The sequence below is a fragment of the Epinephelus fuscoguttatus genome, linkage group LG3 (assembly GCF_011397635.1).
Source record: "Epinephelus fuscoguttatus linkage group LG3, E.fuscoguttatus.final_Chr_v1".
NCBI lineage: Eukaryota > Metazoa > Chordata > Actinopteri > Perciformes > Serranidae > Epinephelus > Epinephelus fuscoguttatus.
In genome coordinates, this window is record NC_064754.1 from 1,590,634 (window position 1) to 1,603,061 (window position 12,428).

Sequence of the window (12,428 nt, forward strand, 5' to 3'; positions counted from 1 at the left end):
CTCAATCACGTATGGAGAGTCAACAGTAATTAAAATACACTGAACAAAAATATAAACGCACCACTTTTGTTTTTGCTCCCATTTTTCATGAGCTGAACTCAAAGATCTTAAACATTTTCTATCCACACTAAAGACCATTTCTCACAAATATTGTTCACAAATCTGTCTAAATCTGTGTTAGTGAGCACTTCTCCTTTGCCGAGATAATCCATCCCACCTCACAGGTGTGGCATATCAAGATGCTGATTAGACAGCATGATTATTGCACAGGTGTGCCTTAGGCTGGCTACAATAAAAGGCCACTCTGAAATGTGCAGTTTTATCACACCGCACAATGCCACAGATGTCGCAAGTTTTGAGGGAGCGTGCAATTGGCATGCTGACTGCAGGAATGTCCACCAGAGCTGTTGCCTGTGAACTGAATGTTCATTGCTCTACCATAAGCCGTCTCCAAAGGCGTTTCAGACAGTTTGGCAGTACATCCAACCGGCCTCACAACCGCAGACCACGTGTAACCACACCAGCCCAGGACCTCCACATCCAGCATGTTCACCTCCAAGATCGTCTGAGACCAGCCACCCGGACAGCTGCTGCAACAATCGGTTTGCATAACCAAAGAATTTCTGCACAAACTGTCAGAAACCGTCTCAGGGAAGCTCATCTGCACGCTCGTCGTCCTCATCGGGGTCTCGACCTGACTGCAGTTTGTTGTCGTAACCGACTTGAGTGGGCAAATGCTCACATTCGATGGCGTCTGGCATGTTGGAGAGGTGTTCTCTTCATGGATGAATCCCAGTTTTCACTGTTCAGGGCAGATGGCAGACAGCATGTGTGGCGTCGTGTGGAGGGGGCGGTTTGCTGATGTCAACGCTGTGGATCGAGTAGCCCATGGTGGCGGTGGGGTTATGGTATGGGCAGGCGTATGTTATGGACAACGAACACAGGTGCATTTTATTGATGGCATTTTGAATGCACAGAGATATCGTGAGATCCTGAGGTCCATTGTTGTGCCATTCATCCACGACCATCACCTCATGTTGCAGCATGATAATGCATGGCCCCATGTTGCAAGGATCTGTACACAATTCCTGGAAGCTGAAAACATCCCAGTTCTTGCATGGCCAGCATACTCACCGGACATGTCACCCATTGAGCATGTTTGGGATGCTATGGATCGGCGTATACGACAGCGTGTTCCAGTTCCTGCCAATATCCAGCAACTGCGCGCAGCCATTGAAGAGGAGTGGACCAACATTCCACAGGCCACAATCAACAACCTGATCAACTCTATGTGAAGGAGATGTGTTGCACTGCGTGAGGCAAATGGTGGTCACACCAGATACTGACTGGTTTTCTGACCCCCCCAGATCCCCCCAAATAAAGCAAAACTGCACATTTGAGAGTGACCTTTTATTGTGGCCAGCCTAAGGCACACCTGTGCAATATTCATGCTGTCTAATCAGCATCTTGATATGCCACACCTGTGAGGTGGGATGGATTATCTCGGCAAAGGAGAAGTGCTCACTAACACAGATTTAGACAGATATTTGTGAGAAATGGTCTTTAGTGTGGATAGAAAATGTTTTAGATCTTTGAGTTCAGCTCATGAAAAATGGGAGCAAAAACAAAAGTGGTGCGTTTATATTTTTGTTCAGTGTATGTTTATCTCCATTTTTTGGACATGGTCTCTACATAGCTGTATAATTGATGACGTCTACACTTTGGCTATGGTTAGACGTCTACCAAATTTTCACTGACAGCCCAAATTCAGCCGTGATTTAGCCTACACGTCAGGTCTTCATGTAGACGGCTATTAGACTTTTTTTTAAACCAAAAAATGCTTGCTGGGATCTTTCTTCTCTGGAAACTGAAACTCAGAGCTCACATGTGACCTCAACGACTCTGCAAGGGTTCACACCCACACAGAGTTCAAAGCCTGCGACTCTGCACCAGTCATTTAGAAGCTTCTTGGATGAGAGGTGAAACATCTTCAAGAAACGCAATCAAGTCCAGCTGCCTACGATACAGCACTTATGATTACCATGACCTGGATGACTGAGAATCTTCACCAGCATGCAGGTCAATGTTTATCTTGTTTAGTTTTGTCGTCCTTGCTTTTAGCTGTATGGATATTTTCTTTGTATTTAAGGTCAACGAAAACGAGAGTCAGATTCCTTCCTTGAGCATGTTCACGTTTAAAGCCAATAAAGCTAGTTAAGGTTGTGTAACGTGCACGCACAGCTCGCTGTTATACTCTTGCAGCAGGAGAGTTGCACAGGTGGAGCAGAGGTCATGTTTCACTCACTGTTTATCTGCACTCCAGAAACCAGATGACTGATTTTAACACTCAGGTCGAAGCAGAGAGTCAGAGCATACGTCTACATGCACTGCAATAATATTAGAAAACTCCAGATGGAAGTCTGGTCGTCATTTCCCTCCATGTAACTGCTGCTTCACTCGTGTGGCTCTCTGACAAGCTAATCTCTTAGTTGAGAGTCCAGTCAGAGACTCGTCAGGTTTCTCTGCCTGTGTGATCAGCTTTAATCCTGTCGACCTGTCTCAACTTTACATGATGATTCAGTTTTTTGTAGAAATCTGAAGTGCAGGTAAACAGTGACAAACCAACAGAGGGTCTCGCTCCTGCAGGTCGTGACAGCAAACAAACACCCTCATCAGCCTCGTCAACCTGCCGAACATCAGCTGGATTATTTGGTTTCACTGGCAAACATTTAGTGATAACATTAAATAGTAAGTGTGTTGGGTATAATAAGGTGTTTTTTTCCTCTGAGTCATACAGCAGTTAGCGACGTGCTGAACACAAGATGGCCGCCATCACTTGGTGGGGCATCACTGTGTGAAGAACAGAGAGGTATTCTCCTTTGATGATGACTGGGAGCCCTTCACAGTCTGAGCTCGTTGGCCACTTTGCAGGCGATGTTTTTGAAGGCGATGGACGTGCCGGAGATCCTCTTAAAGCGCACGCCGTTGAGCGAGAGACGGGGCAGCTTGCATACCTCCATCTCCCATTGGACCAGACTGTCCTGCCGGGCGTCGCCATGCACGCAGAACAGTGAGTAGCGCTCACGCTGCTCGTAGTCACAGTTGTTGGCGTCCAGGACCCTTCGGATCTCCTTCATCATGTCCCCCGGCTCCATGGAGGACGTGGTCTTCATGCTCCAGGTGAAGCGCAGGGCTCGAGGCTTGGAGTCCCGCCCCTCCTCTTTGGGCTCGCTTGAAAAACTCCTGGAGGATGAGACCCAACAAAACCATTAACAGAGCACAGGAAGCTGCAGCGTCTCTGAACGTGGAGATGACATATTTGACATTTTCAGGATGACCACGTTAATCTGTGCTAAGGCCTGTGTCCATATAGCATCTTTTTTCAATTGTTCTGAATGAGGAGCGAGCATAAGCGGCCGCCTCCAAAAAAAGAGTGCTCCACCTTTTGTGTGCGGCCACTCCGAGCACTATTATGTTGACGTCTCTGCCGCCTCTTTAGCTTGGCTACTGTCTACTGTCACAACAAAGACAGAAAAGTTCATGTTTTGGGAGCAGATTGGCTGACGGACACCAGATGATGCTGGTGAGTGTTGTGATTTTATCACTGTTGTAAGCTTGTTTTTGACTGTGTAGTCAACCCTGTGTTTATGTAGCGTTGTGTTAGCTACCTGGCTAATGTTAGTGTCAAGATGTTGTCATAGAAACAAAACTCATGCGCAGCATATCATTAAAAAAAGCAGCACCAGTGCTTTTTTATGAGGCGCTGGGATGAAGCGTTACCCAGCACCCTGCCGCCACTTTTCTGCTGGGAAAAAAAAACCGCTATGTGGACACAGAGCCTTAAAGGGACAGTTTACCAAAATTACACAAAACATGCTTTTTTCTTTCTCTCCACACAGACGGGTTTGGAATATAGTTACATAGAGTCCACATGACAAGTGTGTAATTTTTAAGATTTTTTATTTTCAGTTTCAGATCCTTTCACCCCCACTGTGCTGTGGTGGAGGCAGAACACAGCAAGAGCAATTCTTCATGGGCACTTTCTTAACCGTTATCTGACAAAAATCATCACCAAATGTCTCCCCTTCTGCTCCTGAGATATGACATTAAAACATGATGATGTCACAGTGAAGCTGACCTTTGACCTGTTGGATATAGAATGTCATCACTTCATTACTTTATCCTGTTAGACATTTGTGTGAAGTTTTGTCATAATTAGCATATGAATTCTTGAGTTATGGCAACAGCGACCTTTGACCTTTGACTACCAAGTTCTAATTAGTTCATTCTTGGGTCCAAGTGGACATTTGTGCCAAATATGAGGAAGCTCCCCCTAGGCTTTCTTAAGATATCCCGTTCTCATGAATGAGATCAACACAAGATTATAGTGACCTTGACTTGTGACCACCAAATTCTAATTAGTTAATTCTTGAGTCCAAACGGATGTTAGTGCCAAACTTGAAGAAATTCCCTCAAGGTGTTCTTGAGATATCGCACATGCAACAATGAGACAGGCAAGGTCACAGTGACCTTGACCCTTGACCTATCACCATCAAACTCTAATCATATCACTCTTGAGTCCAAGTGGTCGTTCGTGCCAAATTTGAGGAAATTTCCTCAAAGCCCTCAAAGTCAGAATTCTTGTTCTGTGATAATGAGATGGACACATTACAATGACCTTGACCTTTAACCACTAAAATCTAACCAATTCATCACTGTGTCCAAGTGGATGCTTGCGCTAAATAAGAAGGTGTTCTCTCAATACATTCTTGAGATATTGCATTCACAAGAATGAAATAGATAAGGTCATAGTGACCTTGACCTTTGACCTATCACCATCCAAATCTAATCATTCTTGTGTCCAGGTCGTCATTTGTGCCAAATTTAAAGAAAATCTCTCAATTCCTTCTTCAGATATTGAGTTTACGAGAATGAGACGGATGCAAAGTCACAGTGACCTTTGACCACCAAATTCTAGCCAGTTCATCACTGTGTCCAAGTGGACGTTTGTGTCAAATGAGAAGGTATTCCTTCAATGCATTCTTGAGATGTTGCATTCATGAGAGTGAGACGGACAACCCAACGACATAATGCCCCCGGCCACGACTGTCTCCAGCACGGAGGCATAAAAACAAACACAACAGTTTAAACCATGACGGAGAATCCTGCGTTCAGCGTCGTCAGTCGAGGTGAGGAGCCGACTGACCAAATGAGTTTCAGTGACTTTAATACAAGGTGAAGGTGAGAGCACTAAAGAAACAACTCTGTAATAACTGATTTGACTTCAGCTTCCTGGCTCTTACTGACCTGCGTACAAACTTGGAGGTGATCTTTCCAATAATGGAGGTGGAGGTGCCGCGGCGGGGCGTGACCAGCCATGTGGTGGTGTGCGTGGACAGGCTGGGCGAGGCCGGCGGGCCGTTATAGGTGGCGGGTCGTCGGTCCCGAAGCTGAGCGCCGTGGAAGGTGGAGCGGCTGGAGGAGCCGCGGGGGAAGCGGGTCCGGTCCGGCGTGGTGCTGCTGTTGCTGCTGGTGACGCTGAAGGCTGAGGGTGATGGCGGGGGCTGCTGGGGGGAGCTGGGGGCGGGAGAAGACGCTGTTAACGTAGTGACACGTTTCCACGGTTAATGAATCAACAGCAGAACTCTGATTCACCTCTGATACTCTGCGTTGTCGTCAATGGGGGGCAGGCAGGACTTCATGGGATGTCCTGACGCCGACATGGACTTGACATGACGGGGGCGTGTGGAGGAGACAGTTGCCCCAGGCGACGGGAAGGGGGATGCTGCAGGCACCTCGGGTAGACTGAAACAGAGATTAAATATTGATTTGAAGAATAACAGCATGCAATCAATGAAATAATAATAATTCCTCTCACCTGCTGTCCTTTCCGTTGGGAATAGCAACCGAGTGGCGTTCTGCGCTCGTCCTCTCATGAACATACGTGTTCCTCCGAGTTATGCTCTGGAACAGACACAGTCTGCTTTATTCTACTGATCCAACCTGACACCACTGACAGGTCATAAAGGTCATTAAATCTACAGGGATCATCCTCTGAGGAGCAGGAAGCAAATCAAGACATGACAATCCAGCCACACTGTGAAACTCAATCCATCCATGACACCACATTTCTTATACTTTATCTATAAATTAACATACAAGTAGGGCTGTACCCAAATATTCGGATATTCGTTTCTGTGGGTAGTAGGGTTGGGAACGATTAATCGATACGACCGGATATCCGGTTTGACAAGCGAAAGATACGGCTACGTCGGTAGCAGCCTCCTCAATCGATATGAATCAGCCATGAATCCTTAGATGAATCGATTGTAGAGTCAGGGATTCGGGTATCGCGAGACTAGCAATCGGTTGACTGGCTTTAACAGTTTGCATCTCGAAAACAATGCGAGAGCCGGCGGCATGCTCCGTCGCAGGCATTACTGACAACGATAATGGATGTAAACATCAGCGCCAGCTTGACCGGTGGAGATGAGGAACAGAAGCTGGTTGATGCTGGTTGGATAAACCAGGGAGCAGCCAAGCCGCAGCAGAAGCTAAAGGCCTATTTCCACCAGATGTGTGTTGGTTGCGTCTGCGCTCCAGCACGGCAGTGGAGCCGATAGGATTCAATTCTAGTCAATGTGTGCGTTTCCACCGGCTGCGGCTGTGCTGCGTTCCGGCCCATCACAGCTGCGGCACTCCAGAGCCCTCTGCAACAGATACGCAGGACTCCTATTTTTGCAGGCAAATCCTGCCGGTTGTGGGTTGAACGCAGGGTCACAGACACAGACAGAAATACGTATTCCTGTCAAATACGGCGGCGCATGATAACGGCTTACCGGCCGGCGACCGAGAAGCCTGGCTCCAGGTTCAAGAAGTCTTCGTCGGTGTCATGACTGCCCAGAAATACCAGGTGAGCCCTGGCAGCACTCAGGTATGTGACGTGTCAGAGGAGAAACGAGCAGTTCACATTTCCACAAACCTCACTGCACTTTAGGGACTGTTCTTTACTTGTCAGGGGAGGAGGGTGGCTGTTTGATTTTTATTTTATTTATTTATTTTATTTTGACCCCCCCTATGTTAATCACTTATTGATGCTGCTTTTTTGGGAGTCAATAAGTAATTTATTCCATTGAAATATCATTGATGTATTATAGAAAAGTGATTTATCTTTTTATAAATGACAAACACAGAGTGTAGCAAACACAGAGAAATAGTCTGACATGCTGTCAGTGATAAGCTGCTAGTCATCACAGTCCATGATATCAACTATATTTTATTCTGCTTTATGTTTATATTGTACAGCGTTATAATAAACTTTATTCCAGATTGAAGTCCATATAAGATACATACAAAAACACAGACAATACCATAAAAACAACACAACAAGTAGGTTTTAAAACACTTAAATTTTACTTAAAGTTCACTTCACTTAAAGTTTAAAACTTCTTATATTGATCCCATCCAACAAAATGATGTTCATTCAGCAAGTCTTTTTTTGGTCCATGTCTAAAAATAAATTCATTTGACATGGGATTTTGTTGTTGTTTGTCTTTATATTTTATTTTTGCCAGTGCCATACAGCAACAGTGCTTGGGGATGTGGTCTTTTACAAATTTGAAAATACTGTAAGAATGTCACTTTTATAGAGTTGGCTTCTTTATTTTATAATGTATGATTAATGTCTACATCAACAAATGTTAACCATAGAATCGTATCGAATCGTTCTGTATTAAAAATACATCGTTTTTGAATCGTATCGAATCGTCTATCACAGACAGATTCCCAACCCTAGTGGGTAGGTATTCGTTATGAAAATTTGGTATTCGATGTTATTTTTTTTACTTACTTATTATTATTATTATTTTTACATATTTTTTGGTGCTAAATGTAGTCTTTTTGTTGTTGGTAAATGCAGGTTATCAATAAAAATCAAAACTTTTAAATTGCATTGTTAAAAATGTGAAAATATAGTATCGCCTACCAACGGAGCTTGTGCGCACGGCACGCTTGAGTGCATCCGTCTGAGGCTGTGGATCAATGCCAAGTTTTACCACTTTATCACTATTCCCTCTAACTTGTAGCTGTTTTTTGTTATCTTTTGAATTTAATATGAATTATGGAACCGTTTTTGTCAACGTTTGTTTCCCCCATTTTGTACAATAAATTATTGTTTAAAGTTTCAACAAGTTTCTTTTAGAGTGCGTGACACAAGTGTGTTTTGAAAACGGCTGTGGACTGTCACCTGCAGAAAAATAAATAAAAATAACAAGTAAAAAAACAAACAAAAAACCTACACACAGACAAACGAGCATACATAAAGCACAACAAAACAGTACCAGTGCATCGTGGTGAATTCCAGCCTCACTCGGACAGTCCAGAGTTCATTGTTCGAAGCCAGGTAAGCTCCTCACTGATCTAATAATGGGTCCCAGAACACTGTTCTCTGAATAAATAAAATAACATCTCTGCGCTCTTTACGCACCGTGGTGGTGCAGTGGGGTGGTGCAGTGGTTAGCACTGTCGCCTCACAGCAACGTGTTTAAGGCCATACGAAAACTGTGTTGAACTGTGCTGTAAATCACTGAGGTCATCCATCACACAGTGATCAATGTTTCTGTATTCCACCATGTTCTCATAGGTTACAGTTAATGTTGTGGTAAAAGACATTTTGCATCGTGACCCTCATTTTTACAAACTCAAAACAAAGACTAACAGGATTAAGCTTTAAAGTGGCGATCACACTTCACCTGGTTTTAGCTGTGCTGAGCTGTGTGAGGTGAACTTTAGAGACAGCGTGATTCCATACAAACTCAATGAAACAATACGATCAGACGCATATTCCTACGGAGACACTGAGAGCTGATGCGTTTGTTCAAAATGTTTAATGCTCACCCACGGCTTTTTTCTTTGTTGCATTTTTGAAAACCTAACATAGATCTCCCAAAAGAGGAGACAAATAAACACAAACATGTTGGATTGCCATGTCTCTACAGTTTGTTCCAGCATTATCAGTGTGGTAGTCCTTATCCTGTCCTGTCCTGTGTCATTTGGACCATATTCCATTAGATTGCTCAGACTAAGTGTTTGGACCTGGTTTGGACCTGGTATCTGAATCCTCTCACCCCTGAGGCGGTGGCTGACCTCCTGCGGTCTGGAGCTCCCACTGGTGACGCTGGCTCGTCCTTCCTGTCGCTCTCTACGCTGCTGGCATGACAACGCTTGGTGTAGGACACAGGTGGGGGGACAGAGGGCGCCACTGAGACACAGGACAGACAGCAAACAGAGGCCTGAGGTTAACACTCTAATGTCCCCAGAGCTTTGGACCAGCTCGGTCACGTCTGGACAGAAACTCACCGTGGTCGCTGAAGCGCCGCTGCTTCTGATTGGCCGGTGCGTTGCGAGAATGGGCGGGGGACTGGCTGGAGCCGTTGAGGTCGCTGCTGGGTCGTGACCTATGAACTAGGCTACTGCTGGACAAAGACTCGCTGCCTTCAAACTAGTGGGGACAGTCACAGCAGAGGATTATGGGTAGAAGACTGGCCCAGTTACAGGCTGGAGTTGTTACAAGATTTTACCTCCTGTCATTGTTCCTCCAATTCCTTGTTCCAACGAGACATTAATTTGTTCCCACAAGATAATAAACTAGTTCCCAAAAGGTATTAACTAGTTCCCACAATATATAAACTTGTTCCCACAATATATTTTAACTTGTTCCCAAAAGGTATTAACTTGTTCCCACAATATAAAAAACTTGTTCCCACAAGATAATAAACTAGTTCCCAAAAGGTATTAACTTGTTCCCACAATATAAAAAACTTGTTCCCACAAGGTATTAACTTGTTCCCACAATATAAAAAATTTGTTCCCAAAAGGTATTAACTTGTTCCCACAATATATATAAACTTGTTCCCAAAAGGTATTAACTAGTTCCCACAATATATAAACTTGTTCCCACAATATATTTTAACTTGTTCCCAAAAGGTATTAACTTGTTCCCACAATATAAAAAACTTGTTCCCACAAGGTATTAACTTGTTCCCACAATATAAAAAACTTGTTCCCAAAAGGTATTAACTTGTTCCCACAATATATATAAACTTGTTCCCAAAAGGTATTAACTAGTTCCCACAATATATAAACTTGTTCCCACAATATATTTTAACTTGTTCCCAAAAGGTATTAACTTGTTCCCACAATATAAAAAACTTGTTCCCAAAAGGTATTAACTTGTTCCCACAATATAAAAAAATTGTTCCCCAAAAGGTATTAACTAGTTCCCACAATATATAAACTTGTTCCCACAATATATTTTAACTTGTTCCCAAAAGGTATTAACTAGTTCCCACAATATATAAACTTGTTCCCACAATATATTTTAACTTGTTCCCAAAAGGTATTAACTTGTTCCCACAATATATATAAACTTGTTCCCAAAAGGTATTAACTTGTTCCCACAATATAAAAAACTTGTTCCCACAATATAAAAAACTTGTTCCCAAAAGGTATTAACTTGTTCCCACAATATAAAAAACTTGTTCCCACAATATATAAATATCACCTACAGGACTTTAGATGTTCTGCAGATTTCACTGAGTGTACAACAGTCACAAACCTCAGCGGGTTTCCTCCCCAGCAGCAGGTATATCGCCGTCACCTCGTTGTATTTCTGACCCTCCAGCGCCTTTGTCACTTCCTCCTGAGTGAAGCCCATCGTCTCCATCAGCTCTGATTGGTCAGAAAACACACAGTACTCTCAGCTCTGAGAGGCTGTATTTAGGCTGAATTTAATAACTCAATGTTATTAAATTCATAAGGTCTGCTTCAGATAATAGAGTGACATCATGAAACAAAGAGGATTATGGGTCATCCAGAGCAGGGGCCTGTATCACGAAGCGAGATCAACCTTTCCTGGGTTACCCAGACCTATCCTGGGTTGACTAACCCTAACAATGGCAATCAGGATAATCGGTATCACAACGCTGGATATCAACTCGTTAACTCAACTCAGGGTTGCTTTATCAAGAGTCGTGAACGCGCACGCAGCGGACCAATCACAATCATGAGAGAAGCGCAGCGTCACAGAGCGCTGTATGTGAGGATAAAAAAAGTATTTCTCGTGAGGATCAGAGATTAACTCTACTAAAATATGAGGAGGAGAAAAGCAACATTAGAGAAAAGGCCAACACCGTGGCAGCTGCAGGAGGAGGAAACATGCGTGGCAACGCATAACGGGATGAATAATGTTTAGTTTTAGTTTAGATTAGTTTATTTGCACATAATGTTAAAAACAGACAGTATAACATTTACAAGACTAAAAAAAGAAAAGTGCTGGAGAGGTTAGAAGCCACTAAAAGCTTATCAAAGAAATTCCCCTGTCAAAACATCAATGAAATCACATAATAGAGAAGAAAAGAAATGGGTGAGGAAAGAAGAAATAGAGGAGGAGAGAGGGAAAAATCAAGACAACACAAGGCAGCAAATAAAATGATGTGTAGGTTAAATGACTCATCACTGGTTCAAGTAGCTACAGTACCTGTACCTGTACATCTGACACTGATCACACCCTTGAATCCCATGAAATCAATGATGCAGATGAACTGCGTGTATTACAATTATCGTCTAACATCATTGCGCCTGATAAACTGGTCTTCTTTGTCATAACGTTATATATGCTACAATAAAGCTTAAAGCTGACGCCACAATTAAATCATATCAACACCAAACTGATAGTCTGAATAAAATCATCCTGATATTGAGCTGTGTTAGAAATTAACAGCTGTGCAGAAATATACCTAGTGTCCCTCTTTAAAAAACAAAAAGGAAAATCCCTCAAACACCATGAAGTGTAGACATGATAGGCTACTTTCCACATTTCCAGCAGCAAAGCTGTCAGTTAGGCCCATTATCTTTAACAGGGATCATTTCCTCCAACAACAAAAAATGTTGGCACTAATTAATGGTGCTATTAAGTGTCCGCTAATGATCAGTTTCTTTCTTATGAAGGGGTGGGATGAAAGTTCCACTTCTTTCCACTCCTTTTTGAACAATCTTTTCATTGTCTGTTGTTGTTGCTTTCTTTTCTTTTTTAATGTTCAAAATAAACTTTCAAATCAAAATCAATCAAATGAATTAAACTTCCCGTCATGACTGGGCTGCATTTCTGTCAGCCATCAACAGCTGATTGGCCAGTGGGTGGTGCTTTTTATAGGATCAGATTCAACCCTGAACTTACCCTGCTCCGGAGCAGGATAGCCGTTCAGAGTAAGTTACCATGGTGATCTACCCCGATAAGAACTGAACCGGCTTCGTGAGACCGAAAACCCAGAGTTAACCCTGAAGTTACCTCGCTGAGACATTAATCCTGCTTCGTGATACAGGCCCCTGGTGCATTCAGTGTGTATTCAGATATAACCAATGGATGAGGG

General features: G+C 43.3%; 1 protein-coding gene across 1 annotated transcript in view; it reads right to left on the minus strand.

Moving 5' to 3' along the window:
- Nucleotides 1-1,623: 1,623 nt before the first annotated feature.
- The window catches only part of mark1 (MAP/microtubule affinity-regulating kinase 1), a 40,085-nt gene continuing 29,280 nt past the window's right edge, over nucleotides 1,624-12,428 (minus strand). The window contains exons 14-20 of the mRNA XM_049567359.1: nucleotides 10,616-10,728; nucleotides 9,358-9,499; nucleotides 9,126-9,259; nucleotides 5,879-5,964; nucleotides 5,656-5,805; nucleotides 5,308-5,577; nucleotides 1,624-3,243 (exon numbers count right to left, since the gene is read on the minus strand). Coding sequence (XP_049423316.1) covers nucleotides 2,901-3,243; nucleotides 5,308-5,577; nucleotides 5,656-5,805; nucleotides 5,879-5,964; nucleotides 9,126-9,259; nucleotides 9,358-9,499; nucleotides 10,616-10,728 — 1,238 coding nt within the window. The 3' untranslated portion in view covers nucleotides 1,624-2,900. The remainder of the gene's footprint in view (nucleotides 3,244-5,307; nucleotides 5,578-5,655; nucleotides 5,806-5,878; nucleotides 5,965-9,125; nucleotides 9,260-9,357; nucleotides 9,500-10,615; nucleotides 10,729-12,428) is intronic.